Consider the following 17,161-nt stretch of genomic DNA (forward strand, 5'->3'; position numbering starts at 1 on the left):
CCATTAGTGTAAATTATTCCAGTAATTTTTACTGCCATCTTTTGGTCATCTTAAACTAGTGAAGCACTGCAAAGTCCACACGCTGTTTACCTTCTTCCGCATTACAGAGAAAGCGAAAAACATTCAGTTTTAAAAACATCAGTGTGTCATTTAATGCTTTAGATGTAAAACAACCGGGAAAATAAGCGTCTTTGTGTTTGATAATCAATCAATTTCTACAGATTCACTGTTTCTTTTGCGAAAGTGTGAATGTCTGTTTGTTTCTTCCTGCTTCTGGATTAATGCAGAACTATTACAAAGGTAAGAAACACGCACTTTGTGTTTCTTTATAATATTATGAATCGATAGCTAACAAAAATGCTCTAAGAACGTTTCGCTATAACGATCCCTTTAAGTTATGTATTAAAAAACGTTTTCTGAATGTTCTTTGAACGTTCAAAACGTTTTAAATGTTCGTGGTTATGCTAACGTAGTCCATTTTATCACTCTTTAAACGTTATTTTTGAAGTAGTAACGTTAAAAAACGTTAGATGAACGTCCTACTATAATAGGTAATAACATGAATGACTTAAATAATGTTTTTGTGCTAATGTTTTGAGAACATTAAAGACCAGATAACTTTACTGGATCTTTGTTCATAACTTTGAGAGAACATTGCCACATCGTAAGCTAAAGTTCTGAGAACGCTCACTGTTACCTGGGTATGTATGCTTATTTATTATAATTATTTGGTCAACTTCATGGCTGGCCAGGGTTGCCAGGTTTTCACAACAAAACCCGCCCATTTGCTACTCAAAACTAGCCCAACCCCTAAACCGCGGGAAAACTTAACGACACTGTGGCTGACAGCCATTTAGGACTTATTTCTCTAAGCTTTAAGCTCTTTAAAGAAAACCGTCAATGAGTCATTAAAAGGTTAGTTCACCCAAAAATGAAAATAATGTCATTAATTACTTACCCTCATGCTGTTCCACACCCGTAAGACCTTCATTAATCTTCAGAACACAAATTAAGATATTTTTTGTTGAAATCCGATGGCTCAGTGAGGCCTGCATAGGGAGCAATGACATTTCCTCTCTCAAGATCAATTAATGTACTAAAAACATATTTAAATCAGTTTATGTGAGTACAGTGGTTCAGTATTAATAATAAAATAATTAGTGCCAAAATAAACAAAATAACGACTAAATATAGTGATGGCCGATTTCAAAACACTGTTTCAGGAAGCATCGGAGCGTTATGAATTGGCGTGTCGAATCATGATTCGGATCGCGTGTCAAACTGCTGAAATCACGTGACTTTGGTGCTCTGAACCGCTGATTCGATAAGCTGATTCATTACGCTCCAAATCTTCCTGAAGCAGTGTTTTGAATTCGGCCATTAAAATACTTATTAAAAATAAGTATTTCTGAATGTTCTTTGAACGTTCAAAATGTCCAGTTTTAAATGTTTGTGGTTATGCTAATGTAGTCCATTTTATCACTCTTCAAACATTATGGGAATGTTATTTTTGAAGTAGTTGCGCTAAAAAAACATTAGATGAATGTGCAATTAAAACGTTTAAGGTAATAACATTCCATGAACGACTTATAAATAATGTTTTTGTGCTAATGTTTTGAGAACATAATTTAAAGACCAAATAACTTTACTGGAAGAACTTTGTTCATAACTTCTTTTTTTTTTTAAGATTTATTTTTGGCGTTTTTGCCTTTACTATGATAGAACAGCGGTTAGACAGGAAGCGAAGTGGGAGAGAGAGAGGGGGACGGGATCGGGAAAGGACCACGAGCCGGGACCCAAACTCGGGTCGCCTGAAGTGTATTGGCGCTACATGTCGGCGCGCTGCCCATGAGGCCATCGGTGCAGACACTTTGCTCATAACTTTGAGAGAACCTTGCCACATCGTTAGCTTAAGTTCTGGGAACCTTCTGTTACCTGGGTATGTAGTATTTATTTATGAATTATTTGGTCAATGTTATGGCTGACCAGGGTTGCCAGGTTTTCACAACAAAACCCGCCCAATTCCTACTCAAAACTAGCCCAAAACTACTACATCGTGGAAAATCCCACCCAACTGCTACTCAAAACTAGCCCAAAACCCGCCCAATTGCTACTCAAAACTAGCCCAATCGTATATCAGTGGGGGTCCCACAGTAAAAATCGCGTTTCGGGGGGCAAAATTCGCGTTTTTGGTGGGGTTCCTCTGGTAAAATTTGCATTCCAGGGGCTAAATATCATGTTATCGCGTTATCGCTTCAACCCGCGGACATGAAAAACAACCCACGGCAACAGTGTAAAAGTAACCCAATTCCGCAGGAAAACCACAGACTTGGCAACACTGTCCAAAACTAGTAAACCACGGGAAAACCGCAGACTTAGCAACATTGTGGCTGACAGCCATATTGGACTTTCTCTCTCTATTCTTTAAGCTCTTTAAAGAAAACTGTCAATGAGTCATTAAACACTTAATTAGGATTTTTTTTAATTATTTTATTATTCATACATATTGATTTATAATATCTCTGGTGAATGAAAGATGCATACGTTTAATTCAAATGTAAAATGCTTTGATAGTCTATAAAATATTGTTATCAATATTGAAATATTCAAATAGACTCATAATCAACTTTCACTTTGTCTTTAATCTTTCAGGACCTCATGTTCACCTGAGTGACTTCAGATTGAATGGAATGACGTGAACATGTCATATGAGAGCACATATTCACGTATGATCGCCCGCACTTGCGTAAACAATGGCAGAAGAGCAATTCGCGAATCTCGCTAAGGTGTTTGAGATCCTCTCCCAGGCTGCGCAGGAGCGATGGTTCAGCCTGACCTTCAAAATGGGCCGCGAACGGCCCGAGGAGCTGGTGCACGGCATGTGCTTGATTCTCCTGAAGCGGAACAGCGAGGCGTATGCTAAGCTAACTGCTAACAGCGACAGCAGCATTGGAAGCTACTTGGCCGAAATGCTCAAAATGCATGGAGAACGTTTGAACGGCGGCCATATTGGCGGTTTTAAGGCAACAGATGCCAAAACGTTATTGGATATAGCAAGAATTTTCACCATTTTGGTGCAGGAGAGATTGTGCGACAAGTCACTACGAGATCAAGCCTACCTCGCGGCTCTTGCGGCGAGCAGAACGTGTGGTTTGCGATCTTTAGATGTCGAGGAGGAAGTAAAGCAAGTCTGCGGACCTGATGCTATCGATAAATCCAACACCGAACTTGCAACTTACAATCTGACGTCTCCAGATGTATCTGAGCGAAACGATACCCGTTTGCTGTCTCAGCAATCAAGTTCGGTCTGCAGTTCATATAGTCTGGAAATTAGTTCGCCAACTGCTACAGAATCCAGTACGAAAGATTCAAAGCCGTTGAGTTTACGCACGCCAACAAATAGTGAAAGTACAACCAGTCAAGACCAGCTACGACGACCAACTATGAATATTCGCGGGAACAACCAACTACAGACAGCGGAAGTCAATCACGCGACAAATTCAAAGCAGTGTGTAGACTCCAAAGGAAGCTCCCAAGTTGTGACATCCAAAAGCACAAATATTAGTTTTTCTTCCAGCCCAAATGATGCTAACGCTAAAGATCTCAAACCACCAACTCAAGCTAACAGTTTTTGCTCTCCGGAAGCAAGCCAAAGCGACGTAGAAGATACGTTTTACGCCTTCGTGATCCTCCACGAAGCAGAAGATGCGGATGAGGCGCAAAGACTAAGAGAAAGACTCGAGAGCATAATCTCCGCGCCTGGCGCGACGTTTTCCGACGACTTCGCCCAACCGGGAAGGTCGACGTTGCGATGCATTGAGGACGCCATCGAGAACTCGGCGTTCACACTGCTGCTGCTCACGCAGAACTTCAAATCCAACCTCAGCGAGACCACCGCCGATTCAGCGATCGTGAATTCGCTGGAAAACCATCACAAACTGAACTCTGTTATTCCGCTGCTACCTCGCGAAAACCGCTTGTCTCGCGAAAGTTTTCCGTTGGTGCTTAGGACGAAGGTCTTTCTCGATGAAAGCAGAATGTTCGAACGCAACGTCTTGAAGGCCATCACACCGGACAAAGTGGCAAATCAAAAGAAGATTTGGCTAATGGGCCAGCGGAAGAAGAAGCTACACGAGGAACAGAAGAGACTGCGAGAGGAGAACGCCAGAAACGCGGAACTACAACGAGAGACTGAAAAATTAGCGCGACTGAAACTAGAAAGCGAAATGCAACAAAATAAGATGTTTCACACAGCATCCGCACCACCTCCGTTTAATGGAGCAATGTATACGCAACCTGGATCATGGCAGCCGCAACAATCATGCATCCACATTGAGAACGCGCAGAACGTTATGATCGGAAATCACTCGACGATGAATATTGACCATGTTAAAAACTCGGCTGATGAGTTTGACTTTTAAAGCTTCTGCTTTTTTTCGTTAAAATAGGTGTTGTGAGAAATCCCATCTTTCTCTATGACAGAACTGTTGTTTTAATCGTTCGGAACACTCTCTGCCTGTCAGTCATTTTGCATGCTCACATCCGGTTGGCTGATATGATTTTGGGGGCGGGGTTTGAAGAATATAATTGTATTAATTCATAATTAGGGCTATTAGTATGTCCCATGGTGGTTTATGGTTCTAGGTATTGTTTTATTATTACTATTATTTGAGGCTAAGCCCAATTTCCAACAATTTGTATGTTAATTTTGCTTTTAAAACTCTAAATTTGCTACAAAAAAACTCAACTGACAGACAAATGATTATAGTGTTACTGTGAGGTGAAGAGCTGTTTTAATAAAATAAATAAAATCATGACCATATGACTGTTTTATTTACAATTATGTTTTCTCATGACAAACTATGATAAATTATTCTGATTTGCTGTGCCTGAGTGCTAATTTCTGAATAAAAAATAAGCCTTTATGAAAGATTTCTTTATGAAATGTATTTCTATATGTTAATATAATCCAATACTAAACTTTACAAAGATTAACAAATCGTTGCAATTTTAACATTTTAAGAATTTTTGTCAGAAATATCTATTCATATAAAATATAAACAATTAACAAATTTATATATATATATATATATATATATATATATATATATATATATCCTATACTAAACTTTACAGAGATTAACAAATCGTTGCAATTTTAACACTTTAAGAATTATTGTCAAAAATATCTATTCGTATAAAATATAAACAATTAACAAATTGAATTATATATTAATATAATCCTATACTAAACTTTACAAAGATTAATAAATCATTGCAATTTTTCAAAAAACGCAGAAAAAGAAAGAATTATTGTCAGAAATATCTATTTGTATAAAATATAAACAATTAACAAATTGATATATATATCAATATAATCCTATACTAAACTTTACAAAGATTAACAAATCATTGCAATTTTAACAGTTTAAGAATTATTGTCAGAAATATATATTGTATAAAATATAAACAATTAACAAATTGATATATATATCAATATAATCCTATACTAAACTTTACAAAGATTAACAAATCATTGCAATTTTAACAGTTTAAGAATTATTGTCAGAAATATCTATTTGTATAAAATATAAACAATTAACAAATTGATATATATATCAATATAATCCTATACTAAACTTTACAGAGATTAATAAATCATTGCAATTTTCAAAAAAAAATGCAGAAAAAGAAAGAATTATTGTCAAAAATATCTATTCGTATAAAATATAAACAATTAAAACTTTAAATGATTAAACGATTTCTTAAAAGAAAGCCACTGAGACAAAAATATTGTCGAAGACAATATAATAAATTTAGTAATTTATAGTTGTACTTTGCTGTACATAAATTACATGCAATATAATAATAAAAAAAAAACATACTTAGTGAGACGTCAGAGAACAGGCGACTGTTCATTGGCTGCTTCCCTGACGTCGCTCCTCCCCCGGAATTGCGTCGCAAGGTCACCAGCCAAACGGGTCACTCACAGCGCTTCCAAGATGGCGGCCTCCTTGTGTCAGTGTTACCAGGTGAGTTTCTCATTTAAACAGTTTATTAAGCGCTCATCAACAGTGCGACCAATACCGTCATGATAAGCGTAATGTTTGCGATTAAAGCAGCACGAGCGCGTGTTTGATTCACCTGAACTAGAATGTGTTTAATGCAGAAATGTGAAAAGATTCTCTAGTCATGCTGATGAAACATGATTCTGGCCTTGATGGGACATTAAATATTATAACATAACTAATAAAGCTTTTTTAAAATGACATTATTTATGTTTAAATCATAATAAAACACCAAGCAGGTATTTATTATTGTGTTTACATCTCTTAATAATAAAATACCATGGTATTACCATGGATTTTGGTTATGTACCATGGAAATACCTTATGAAATATGAATAATGCATGAATAATATCATGTTTTGTAAGGGGCATCAGTATCAGATAACTCATCTGAGCTTGTTTAAATGGTGTTTTCCCTTCATAAATATGACATTACTGTATTATCATGCATGTTTTTGTGCTCAGCTGTGTGTCAGGAGAAGTTCTGCACTGTTAGTCACTCGTCAGTATGCAGCATTATACGACAGAGCTCACGTGTACAGGATATGTGGCCCGGCGGCCAGTACGGCACAGGTGAGTGGTGTGTCAGTGGTTTTTTTGGGGGGAGATTTGGGATTTTACCATGTTTTTCACATGCATGTGATGTGCAGGCGAGGTTTATGTCCGGCGGCGGTGGTCGGAAGGGCTTCCTGGGAGAGTTTCTGGACAATCTCAAGCAGGAACTGAGCAAGAACAAAGAGATGAAGGAGAACATCAAGAAGTTTCGCGAGGAGGCCAAAAAACTAGAAGAATCCGAGGCGCTCAAGCAAGCCAGGAGGAAATATGTACGTATGAGTGTTTTTATGCTGCATATGAACTAGAGCTGTCAAATCTTTAATCGCGATTAATAACACATTTATCGTGAAATTAAACATACACCATTCATCTTGTTTAACATGTTTATTTTGTCAGCTGCTAAATCCAGTAAAGATTGAAGGGTCATTCTCACAACTGTATTTTCTGCAAGCTTTTATTATATATTTGAAAAAAGGACTAAGGACTAATAACTAATGGACTAATAACTAATAGGACTAATAAGGACTAATAACTAAGGGCCAGTTGTTCAAAAATGATCTGGATTTGGAAATCCCATGTTTTGCTGTCCAGGATCAGGTAATTCATCTTACTTTTGTGCTGGTTCTTCAAAGCAGAATTGGATTAGATCACTCTGATCCAGATACACACTTTTTCAGATTACCAAATCTGGATTACTGGTGCTCTACGGAGCCCCTAAAGGGACATGGTGTTAGAAAGAATATGAGATGGGGAAGAAAAAAAACTTTAAAATGCTTTTGCATTCTCTCAAAAAAATTAATCGTTTGCAAAATAAAAGTCTGTGTTTACATAATATATGTGTGTGGTCTGTGTATAATAGTTATGTATATATAAATACAGACACATACATGCATATATTTAAGAAAAATGTTAGATTTATATATAAAATATTTATATTTGCATGTACTATAAATTATATATAAATATATATTTATTTAAACATGCATGTATTTCTTAAATGTATACGTGTATGTGTGTATTTATATTTACATAATTATTATACACAGAACACACACATACACTATGTAAACACAGACTTTTATTTTGCTAACGATTAATCATTGCAAATCCCACTTTGTGTGGTGACTTCTTCTATAGTCAACTTCCTGTTCACATGTGGTCAAGATCGCTCTAATCAGAGTTTAGCACAATTTTCTTATTTTTTGGCTTAAAAAGTAAAAAATTTGCACTTTAAATTTTATGCAATACAACTTTGTTAGATATGAATGTTAAAAATTATTATTGTGTACAACATAGAGGAGACAATAACGTGTCTTTTGATACTTTAGCTGACGTGCGATGTTGAGCGAACCTTGAGATTTAGCCAACATTAGCACACATCTCAGTTTGGGGCAAGTTGTCTCAATGACTTTAGGCAAAGTCCCTTTAAGACAAGTCATTTCTCTCGGCGGCCATCTTTGAAACGCCTCTCAGGCATCCTGGGCATCATGCCCTATCTCTTTGAATGGGGAAACATCAAATTCTCCAAAACTGTTCGCCAACCTTACGATTACATTTCATATTTGAAATCACCAATGAAATCTGACAACAGCTGTCTTATAAATGTTTTATCCAAACGCTCGAATCATGACAAAAAAAACTATTTTTTTAGGCTGGATCAAGCTAATGCGCATGCGCAGACCTAAATGCGCGTCTCTTCTGAGGCGCGCGTCTGACTGTTTCTATAGAAACCGGTGCTTCTAACGGCTGCTGCAGTGACGCGATGACTTTACCAGTCGGCGATTGGCTCTTATTTAGAAGGCGGGACTTATTCCGCCATATTACGCGTTACACTTTCTCCCATTCAAAACAATACGAGTGACGCGTCTTGTGTTATTCTATAGTCTTTAGTGATACCGAACCAGATGGAAACCAACCATCTTGGCATACTGTATGCCTACTACAGCAAACGAATCCATTCAGAATTACTAAACACAGAAATACACACACGACAGATAAAAACACTATCCTGAATGTGTGTGGAAACAACGTGAATGTACTGAAATGTGTCTGATCAGTGTGTCGCGAGCGCTTAAAATGATCTGATCACAGATAAACTTGACGTGCGTGACGTAAATTATGTTAATGACGTAATTTCACATGCTTCAGTCATTTATTTGAATTATTTTAACGTGTTAAGGATTTTGAATTCATTGCATGTTAATGTTAATTTTGACAGCCCTACTATTACTGTGATTATGAAATGGCTGAAAGCATCGTGTGTCCCCGGTGAAATTGTGCTGAATTGTGTATTTGTTGGTGTCTTTCAGAAAACCATTGAGTCAGAAACAGTCAAAACCTCTGAGGTGTTGAAGAAAACTCTGGGGACGATATCAGACACTGTGAAGGAGGTGAGAATTACTGCTATTTCTGGGTGTTCCAGCACTTGACATGCAGTTTGTTTCATTTCAGAGGACATTAATATTTATTTATTCACTCAGAGTGTTTTCATTTGCATAAGTGCTGAACGTTACGTTTCTGCAGAGTGTTTAGGCTGCAGTATTGCGATGTTCTGTGAAGGATTACATTGCAAAATAATCTTTTGGATTTTGTTCTGATTTTGTGTGGAAAAACTTATTTAAACTGCAGTGATTTACATAACTGCGCAGTGTTGTAGTCATGTCATGTTGCGATATTGTAGTTGATATTTAAGCAGTGATTGACCTGATAATGATTAAAGGATTAGTTCACTTTCATATTAAAATTTCCTGATAATTTACTCACCCCCATGTCATCCAAGATGTTCATGTCTTTCTTTCTTCAGTCGAAAAGAAATTAAGGTTTTTGATGAAAACATTCCAGGATTATTCTCCATATAGTGGACTTCAATGGAGCCCAAACAGTTGAAGGTCAAAATTACAGTTTCAGTGCAGCTTCAAAGAGCTTTAAACAATACCAGACGAGGAATAAGAGTCTTATCTAGAGAAACCATCACTCATTTTCTAAAAAAAAATTTAAAATTATATACATTTTAACCATAAATGCTCATCTTGAACTAGCTCTCTTCTTCTTCTTCTCTATTTGAATTCCAGTGTAGACACTGCTAAGTGTATTACTGCCCTCCACAGGTCAAAGTTTGAACTAATTGTTATATACTTGCACTAGCATATTGTATATGACAATTTAGTTCAAACTTTGACCTGTGGAGGGCAGTAATACACTTATCAGTGTCTACATTGCTGGAATTCTAATAGAGAAGAAGAAGAGAGCTAGTTCAAGATGAGCATTTATGGTTAAAATGTATATAATTTTTACTTTTTTTTTTTAGAAAATGAGTGATGGTTTCTCTAGATAAGACCCTTATTCCTCGTCTGGTATCGTTTAAAGCTCTTTGAAGCTGCACTGAAACTGTAATTTTGACCTTCAACCGTTTGGAGTCCAGTGAAGTCCACTATAAGGAGAAAAATCCTGGAATGTTTTAATCAAAAACCTTCATTTCTTTTCGACTGAAGAAAGAAAGACATGAACATCTTGGATGACATGGGGGTGAGTAAATTATCAGGAAATTTTAATTTGAAAGTGAACTAATCCTTTAATGCTGATTGTGTGCGTTTCTCCTCAGGGTTTGGAAGAGGTGGGTCGCTCGGACATCGGAAAGAAGATCAAAGAAGGCGTGGAGGAGGCTGCCAAAACAGCCAAACAGTCAGCAGAGACGATGTCTAAGGGTGGAGAAAAACTGGGAAAGACCGGAGCGTTTCGGGCGATCTCACAGGTCCCTACTGCCATGCAAAGAAATACTGTTTATATCATATAAGCAATGAGTTTTCTGTCTTTCTTAGATGTTGTGAAAGTGGATGAAATGGACCCTGTTCTGAATATGCCGATAGATTCAGCTCTTTTATTTGTTGTTTTCAGGGTGTCGAGAGCGTGAAGAAAGAGATTGGTGAACTCGGACAGAGCGGCCCGTACCGGCCGCCCAGCAGACTGAGGAAGAGGAGCGATTTCTCATCCAAGGCAGGAGGCGCTGAAGCCAAAGTCTTCGAGGCAAACGAGTAGGTCTAATATGACGGCAAATGTTTATTTTAAGAAGAATAAATGTTGCTGTATATTAAATGGAAAAATAAGTGGCATTGTATACATCAAGTATATAGAAATATGAGCTCTAGTTCATCGTAATCATCGCATGTAATCGTTAATAACGTCTTAACGTAGTGGTTTTCTCTCTCTTAAAGGGAGGCGATGGGTGTCGTGCTTCACAAGGACTCTAAATGGTATCAGCAGTGGAAGGACTTCAAGGACAACAATGTTGTTTTTAACAGTGAGTTGAGCTGCAGTGCACATGTTTGACCAATAGATGGCGAGAGCTGCATGTTCACAGAGGCTCTGGATGTTAGTTGGTAGTTATGTGGTGTTGAAGAGTTCACTGCATCAATTAGAGCCTCGTTAAGGGCAGTGATAATGATGCTCAGTAACGAGCACTCACCGCCCGTTGACTCAGACTCTGTTCGCTTCATGATCACAATCTTTTCCAGAGGAAAGGCTGCCGTGTTGCCCAAACTATGATGTGAGATGATCATTTTAGTGTCGGGTTGTTGTGCTGACACAATGACAGCCAGTATGTGTTGTTATTGAGTCTCTTCATGCGCTTTTGTCCTCCCAGGGTTCTTTGAGATGAAGATGAAGTATGATGAGAGTGACAACGCTTTCATCAGAGCGTCCCGCGCCGTCACAGACAAAATGACCGACATCATCGGTAAAGACACCACTGCGTTTATGCTTACTCTTACTTTTTATTATTTATAGATAGTCAGTTACAGGTAGTCACAATTATGAGAAATAGTCAAAAAATAACTACAAGAAGTAAAGACATATAAAGTCACAATTAGATAGATATATAGATAGAACAGACAGAAAGAGACAGATTGATTGATTGATTGATTGATTGATTGACTGACAGACAGACAGACAGACAGACAGACAGACAGACAGACAGACAGATAGATAGATAGATAGATAGATAGATAGATAGATAGATAGATAGATAGATAGATAGATAGATAGAAAGATAGATAGTCAGACAGACAGATTGATAGATAGGTAGATACATAGATAGACAGATAGATAGATAGATAGATAGATAGATAGATAGATAGATAGATACAAACCTGATTCCAAAAAAGTTGGGACACTGTACAAATGAGAATATAAAAGGAATGCAATAATTCACAAATCTCATAAACTTATATTTTATTCACAATAGAATATAGATAACATATCAAATGTTGAAAGTGAGACATTTTGAAATGTCATGCCAAATATTGGCTCATTTTGGATTTCATGAGAGCTACACATTCCAAAAAAGTTGGGACAGGTAGCAATAAGAGGCCGGAAAAGTTAAATGTACATATAAGGAACAGCTGGAGGACCAATTTGCAACTTATTAGGTCAATTGGCAACATGATTGGGTATAAAAAGAGCCTCTCAGAGTGGCAGTGTCTCTCAGAAGTCAAGATGGGCAGAGGATCACCAATTCCCCCAATGCTGCGGCGAAAAATAGTGGAGCAATATCAGAAAGGAGTTTCTCAGAGAAAAATTGCAAAGAGTTTGAAGAGTTATCATCATCTACAGTGCATAATATCATCCAAAGATTCAGAGAATCTGGAACAATCTCTGTGCGTAAGGGTCAAGGCCAGAAAACCATACTGGATGCCCGTGATCTTCGGGCCCTTAGACGGCACTACATCACATACAGGAATGCTACTGTAATGGAAATCACAACATGGGCTCAGGAATACTTCCAGAAAATATTGTCGGTGAACACAATCCACCGTGCCATTCGCCGTTGCCGGCTAAAACTCTATAGGTCAAAAAAGAAGCCATATCTAAACATGATCCAGAAGCGCAGGCGTTTTCTCTGGGCCAAGGCTCATTTAAAATGGACTGTGGCAAAGTGGAAAACTGTTCTGTGGTCAGACGAATCAAAATTTGAAGTTCTTTTTGGAAAACTGGGATGCCATGTCATCCGGACTAAAGAGGACGAGGACAACCCAAGTTGTTATCAGCGCTCAGTTCAGAAGCCTGCATCTCTGATGGTATGGGGTTGCATGAGTGCGTGTGGCATGGGCAGCTTAGACATCTGGAAAGGCACCATCAATGCTGAAAGGTATATCCAAGTTCTAGAACAACATATGCTCCCAGACGTCGTCTCTTTCAGGGAAGACCTTGCATTTTCCAACATGACAATGCCAGACCACATACTGCATCAATTACAACATCATGGCTGTGTAGAAGAAGGATATGGCCAGCCTGCAGTCCAGATCTTTCACCCATAGAAACATTTGGTGCATCATAAAGAGGAAGATGCGACAAAGAAGACCAAAGACAGTTGAGCAACTAGAAGCCTGTATTAGACAAGAATGGGACAACATTCCTATTCCTAAACTTGAGCAACTTGTCTCCTCAGTCCCCAGACATTTGCAGACTGTTATAAAAAGAAGAGGGGATGCCACACAGTGGTAAACATGGCCTTGTCCCAACTTTTTTGAGATGTGTTGATGCCATGAAATTTAAAATCAACTTATTTTTCCCTTAAAATGATAAATTTTCTCAGTTTAAACATTTGATATGTCATCTATGTTGTATTCTGAATAAAATATTGAAATTTGAAACTTCCACATCATTGCATTCTGTTTTTATTCACAATTTGTACAGTGTCCCAACTTTTTGGGAATCGGGTTTGTAGATAGATAGATAGACAGACACAGAGATAGACAGAGAGATAGACAGAGAGATAGACAGAGAGATAGATAGAGAGATAGATCCATCCATCCATCATCATAACTGTCCCCTGCTCTTCTCAGGCGGTTTATTCTCCAAAACCGAGATGTCTGAGGTTCTGACTGAGATCCTGAAGGTGGATCCGAATTTCGAAAAGGATTCCTTCCTCAAGCAGTGCGAGAGGGACATCATTCCCAACATCCTAGAGGTGAGAGACAAAAAATCCCAGCGTACATCGCTCCGAAACATCGAAAGACATCCACGATAAAACACTGAACATTGGCTCTGTTTGTAGGCCATGATCCAGGGAGAACTGGACGTGCTGAAAGACTGGTGCTACGAGGCCGTGAGTGTCCCACAAACCATCTCTGGTGTTTTCTAGGCTTCATTTTGGGTGTTAAACTTGTTGCTCTAACACTGGTTCTGGTTTCAGACGTACAGTCAGCTGGCTCACCCCATCCAGCAGGCCAAAGCCATGGGCCTCCAGTTTCACTCCAAGATCCTGGACATTGATAACATTGATGTAAGTACTGAAGGAAAGACACATAATATCCGTCTGCTGCATCTTAATGGCTCAGTAACTCCATCAGAGCGTCCTGATGGACGTATAATGCAGAATAATCAGACATGAGATCATCTAAATTTCATTATGACATCTTCTTCTTCTTAAAAGTCCAGATGCATAAAATAACTCTGGTTTTGTTTTCTCTGAAGCTGGCAATGGGGAAGATGATGGAACAAGGTCCCGTCCTCATCATCACCTTCCAGGCTCAACTAGTGATGGTCATCCGTAACATGAAGGGTGAAGTCGTGGAGGGAGACCCGGTGAGTCAGCGCTCACATGACAAACGACTCCTAGCCATTAGCGTCGTTAAGTGCCGAGTCGAAGGTTGAGATTCACCTCCGGCAACCCCTCCAATGATCTCACTCGGAGCCGCCGTGACTCTGCAGTTCACAGAAATCACCGGGTACAAATCTATTAAAAGGCCAAATGTAACGACACTCCAGGGATGTTTTTACATTAGAAGTTTGTAGTTCATTATCGCAGTCCGCTGCCCTCGAATCATTGAGTTCAGACAGTCGTGGATATTAGAAACGCTCTTCTGCTGAAGCAGCTGTCATGTGTCTGGATAAATCTGACGTAGTGTTGCTTTCGTCAACGAACCTTTACAAAGACGAGACGAGACGCGACGTAAATGCTGGTCACTATGACTATAATTAAATGTATAATGCAATATTGTTGACGAATAAAAACGAGACTAAATGTGGTTTACAAAATAAAAACTATGCTAAAATGTCTTTTAATTTTCGTTGACCAAAACAAGACGAGGCGAAATGTTATAACGTTATTTCATCTCATTTAGTCGCATTATTATTATTATTTTGCAGTATTTCTGTTTCCTGTGTCTCACTTCAGGGGCTGCATCAGGTCGCACTGCGCAGACGCGAGTGAGAAGTGCCTCTAAACCAGAGTTTACCACCCGTGGGCGCCATCTAGCTGCGAAAAAATGAATAACACTTTATTCAACTATACTTTATGCTATCACCACAAAATTTGAACCAGATGCAGCCAATAGCATCACCAAAAAAGATTTTTTTCTCCAATCTTATTGCCTTCCTGAGTTATTCCATGTCAAATAAAAAAATGAAAAACTATTTTAAAAAATTATATATATTTTAAGTCTTTTATCAGCATTTTCTCAGCATGAAAATGTCCAAATGTAATTTATACTTTCTAAAAATTTAAAAAGAGTTCAAATGATACCTCTCTTTTGACTCTCCTTGCTACAGTTTTGGAGTTATGAGTCTTTACTTTTGTGTATGTTGTTCAGAAAAAAAAAAACTTTAAAAAAAAGCCTTCAGGTCTTAAAGGGTTAAGAGACATCTGAAGGCATTAAAAGCTATTATCTATAAGGTAACAATAATATAATAAGATAACCTTGTTTGCTAAAAGAGAATTTGGGTTTCATCTATACTACTAGGTACTTATACTGGGTTAAATAGAATTGCATTACTAAAAAGAGATTAAAATACAATTTTCATTGACTAAAACTAGACGAAAATAGTCATGGATAATTCTGACTAAAATAAGACTAAAATGCTCAGACTTTTAGTCCACTGAAACTTGACTAGAACAAAAAGAGTATGAACGTGACTAAAACTAATAACTAAAATGACAGCTTGATACAAAGACTAGACTAAAACTAAAATTAAAACAGGCCGCCAAAAACAACCATTCATTGCGTTTGCTTGTTTCACAGGAAAAGGTTCTGAGGATGATGTACGTTTGGGCGTTGTGTCGAGATCAGGACGAGTTGAACCCCTACGCTGCATGGAGACTTCTAGACATCTCTGCATCCAGTACTGAGCAGATCCTGTAAAGATGGTTCTACAAGGGGACTCAGGGGGCGTGGCCACACACACATCTGCTTGTTTTACATAACCACGCCCCCACTGGCTTCTTTCAGAGCCCTTTCAGGAACTCTGACTAAGCCGCAGGGTTGTTCGTGTTTGAGCCAAAATGGCCGACGGTTGGACTCACGCCATTGGACCGAAACCCCATCAGTCTGAAAGACTGAAAGACTCATTTTTGTTTGTGTGTACTGTCTGTCTAACTGTTCAGTAAGGAATATGTTGAGTGGTTATCAAGTGCCATTCTACACAGCTATCAGTAACCATGTTTAATAATAATTATAATAAAAGTACTTTATTTATATTGGATTGAATCTGAAGATAACCAGATCTCCCCAGGCGTCTTAAACCCAGATACAGCCTGGACTTGTTGCAACTGACAGGCCGCCAATGGCAGTTCGACATATTTATTAAAGATTTGGCTGTGTAGTTTTATCAATTACAGATTGCATCTTTAAGGTCGGCCTTAATGTTTTCTCCTTCCGGAGTGTTTGGGAGAGTTCGAAGAATTTATTAAGCCATCAAATAGTCTTTTATTAATTTCCGCCTCATGTGAGGCTAAAATAGCAGGTCGTCTTCAAAAATGACAGTATGTAGAATATCGTTCGTATAAAAATGAGTTGCTGGTTGTTGTAGACCTTTATTATCTGGATCAAAAACGTGAAATGTATATTAAAACTATTCCATGCTTCACCACTCACTATGAAAGATGTGCTAATATGCTGATTTATTTCACTCATTTTATTGTCTTGCTAAAAGGCGATATTGCACAAAATTGAGCTAAAAATGCCTAATAATCACATATCATAGTGTTTGAAATGCTAATCCATACTGTTTTTAGTAAACTGTTGCCAATATATACAGTAAGTTAGAACAGAATCATGTAAAAAGCAGTTAGCTACACTGTAGGCTACTAGGAAAAAACTAGATAACTGCCAATAAGATACATAGCTATTCCATTTAAAGTAGTTTAAAATAGCCTGTAGTCCTAACTGCAATGGTACATTTGTTACTTGCAAAAACTAGCTAACTGAAATTATACTTGCAAAAACTAGCTAACTGAAATTAAGGTGTATATAGCTACTTGCAAAAATTAGCTAACTGAAATTAAGCTGTATAGCTACTTGCAAAAACTAGCTAACTGAAATTAAGGTGTATATAGCTACTTGCAAAAATTAGCTAACTGAAATTAAGCTGTATATAGCTACTTGCAAAAATTAGCTAACTGAAATTAAGATGTATAGCTACTTGCAAAAACTAGCTAACTGAAACTAGCTAACTGAAATTAAGGTGTATATAGCTACTTGCAAAAATTAGCTAACTGAAATTAAGATGTATAGCTACTTGCAAAAACTAGCTAACTGAAATTA

At 37.8% G+C, this 17,161-nt stretch overlaps 2 protein-coding genes across 2 annotated transcripts; both read left to right on the top strand.

Annotated features, from left to right (window-relative positions):
- The first annotated feature begins 10 nt into the window (after positions 1–10).
- ticam1 (toll-like receptor adaptor molecule 1) lies at positions 11–4,817 on the top strand. The gene is made up of 2 exons (XM_048182269.1): positions 11–300; positions 2,653–4,817. The coding sequence occupies exon 2, from the start codon at positions 2,754–2,756 to the stop codon at positions 4,419–4,421; it is 1,668 nt and encodes a 555-aa protein (XP_048038226.1). The 5' UTR covers positions 11–300; positions 2,653–2,753; the 3' UTR covers positions 4,422–4,817.
- Positions 4,818–5,890: 1,073 nt separating this feature from the next.
- On the top strand, positions 5,891–16,499 carry timm44 (translocase of inner mitochondrial membrane 44 homolog (yeast)). The gene is made up of 13 exons (XM_048182270.1): positions 5,891–6,032; positions 6,534–6,641; positions 6,719–6,892; positions 8,933–9,013; positions 10,225–10,374; positions 10,518–10,654; positions 10,835–10,920; positions 11,263–11,355; positions 13,463–13,587; positions 13,675–13,725; positions 13,813–13,902; positions 14,094–14,204; positions 15,641–16,499. Exons 1-13 carry the CDS (start codon positions 6,003–6,005, stop codon positions 15,758–15,760), a joined length of 1,356 nt encoding a protein of 451 aa, XP_048038227.1. The 5' UTR covers positions 5,891–6,002; the 3' UTR covers positions 15,761–16,499.
- The last annotated feature ends 662 nt before the right edge of the window (positions 16,500–17,161 follow it).

Source organism: Megalobrama amblycephala, linkage group LG2 (assembly GCF_018812025.1).
Source record: "Megalobrama amblycephala isolate DHTTF-2021 linkage group LG2, ASM1881202v1, whole genome shotgun sequence".
Classification (NCBI taxonomy): domain Eukaryota; kingdom Metazoa; phylum Chordata; class Actinopteri; order Cypriniformes; family Xenocyprididae; genus Megalobrama; species Megalobrama amblycephala.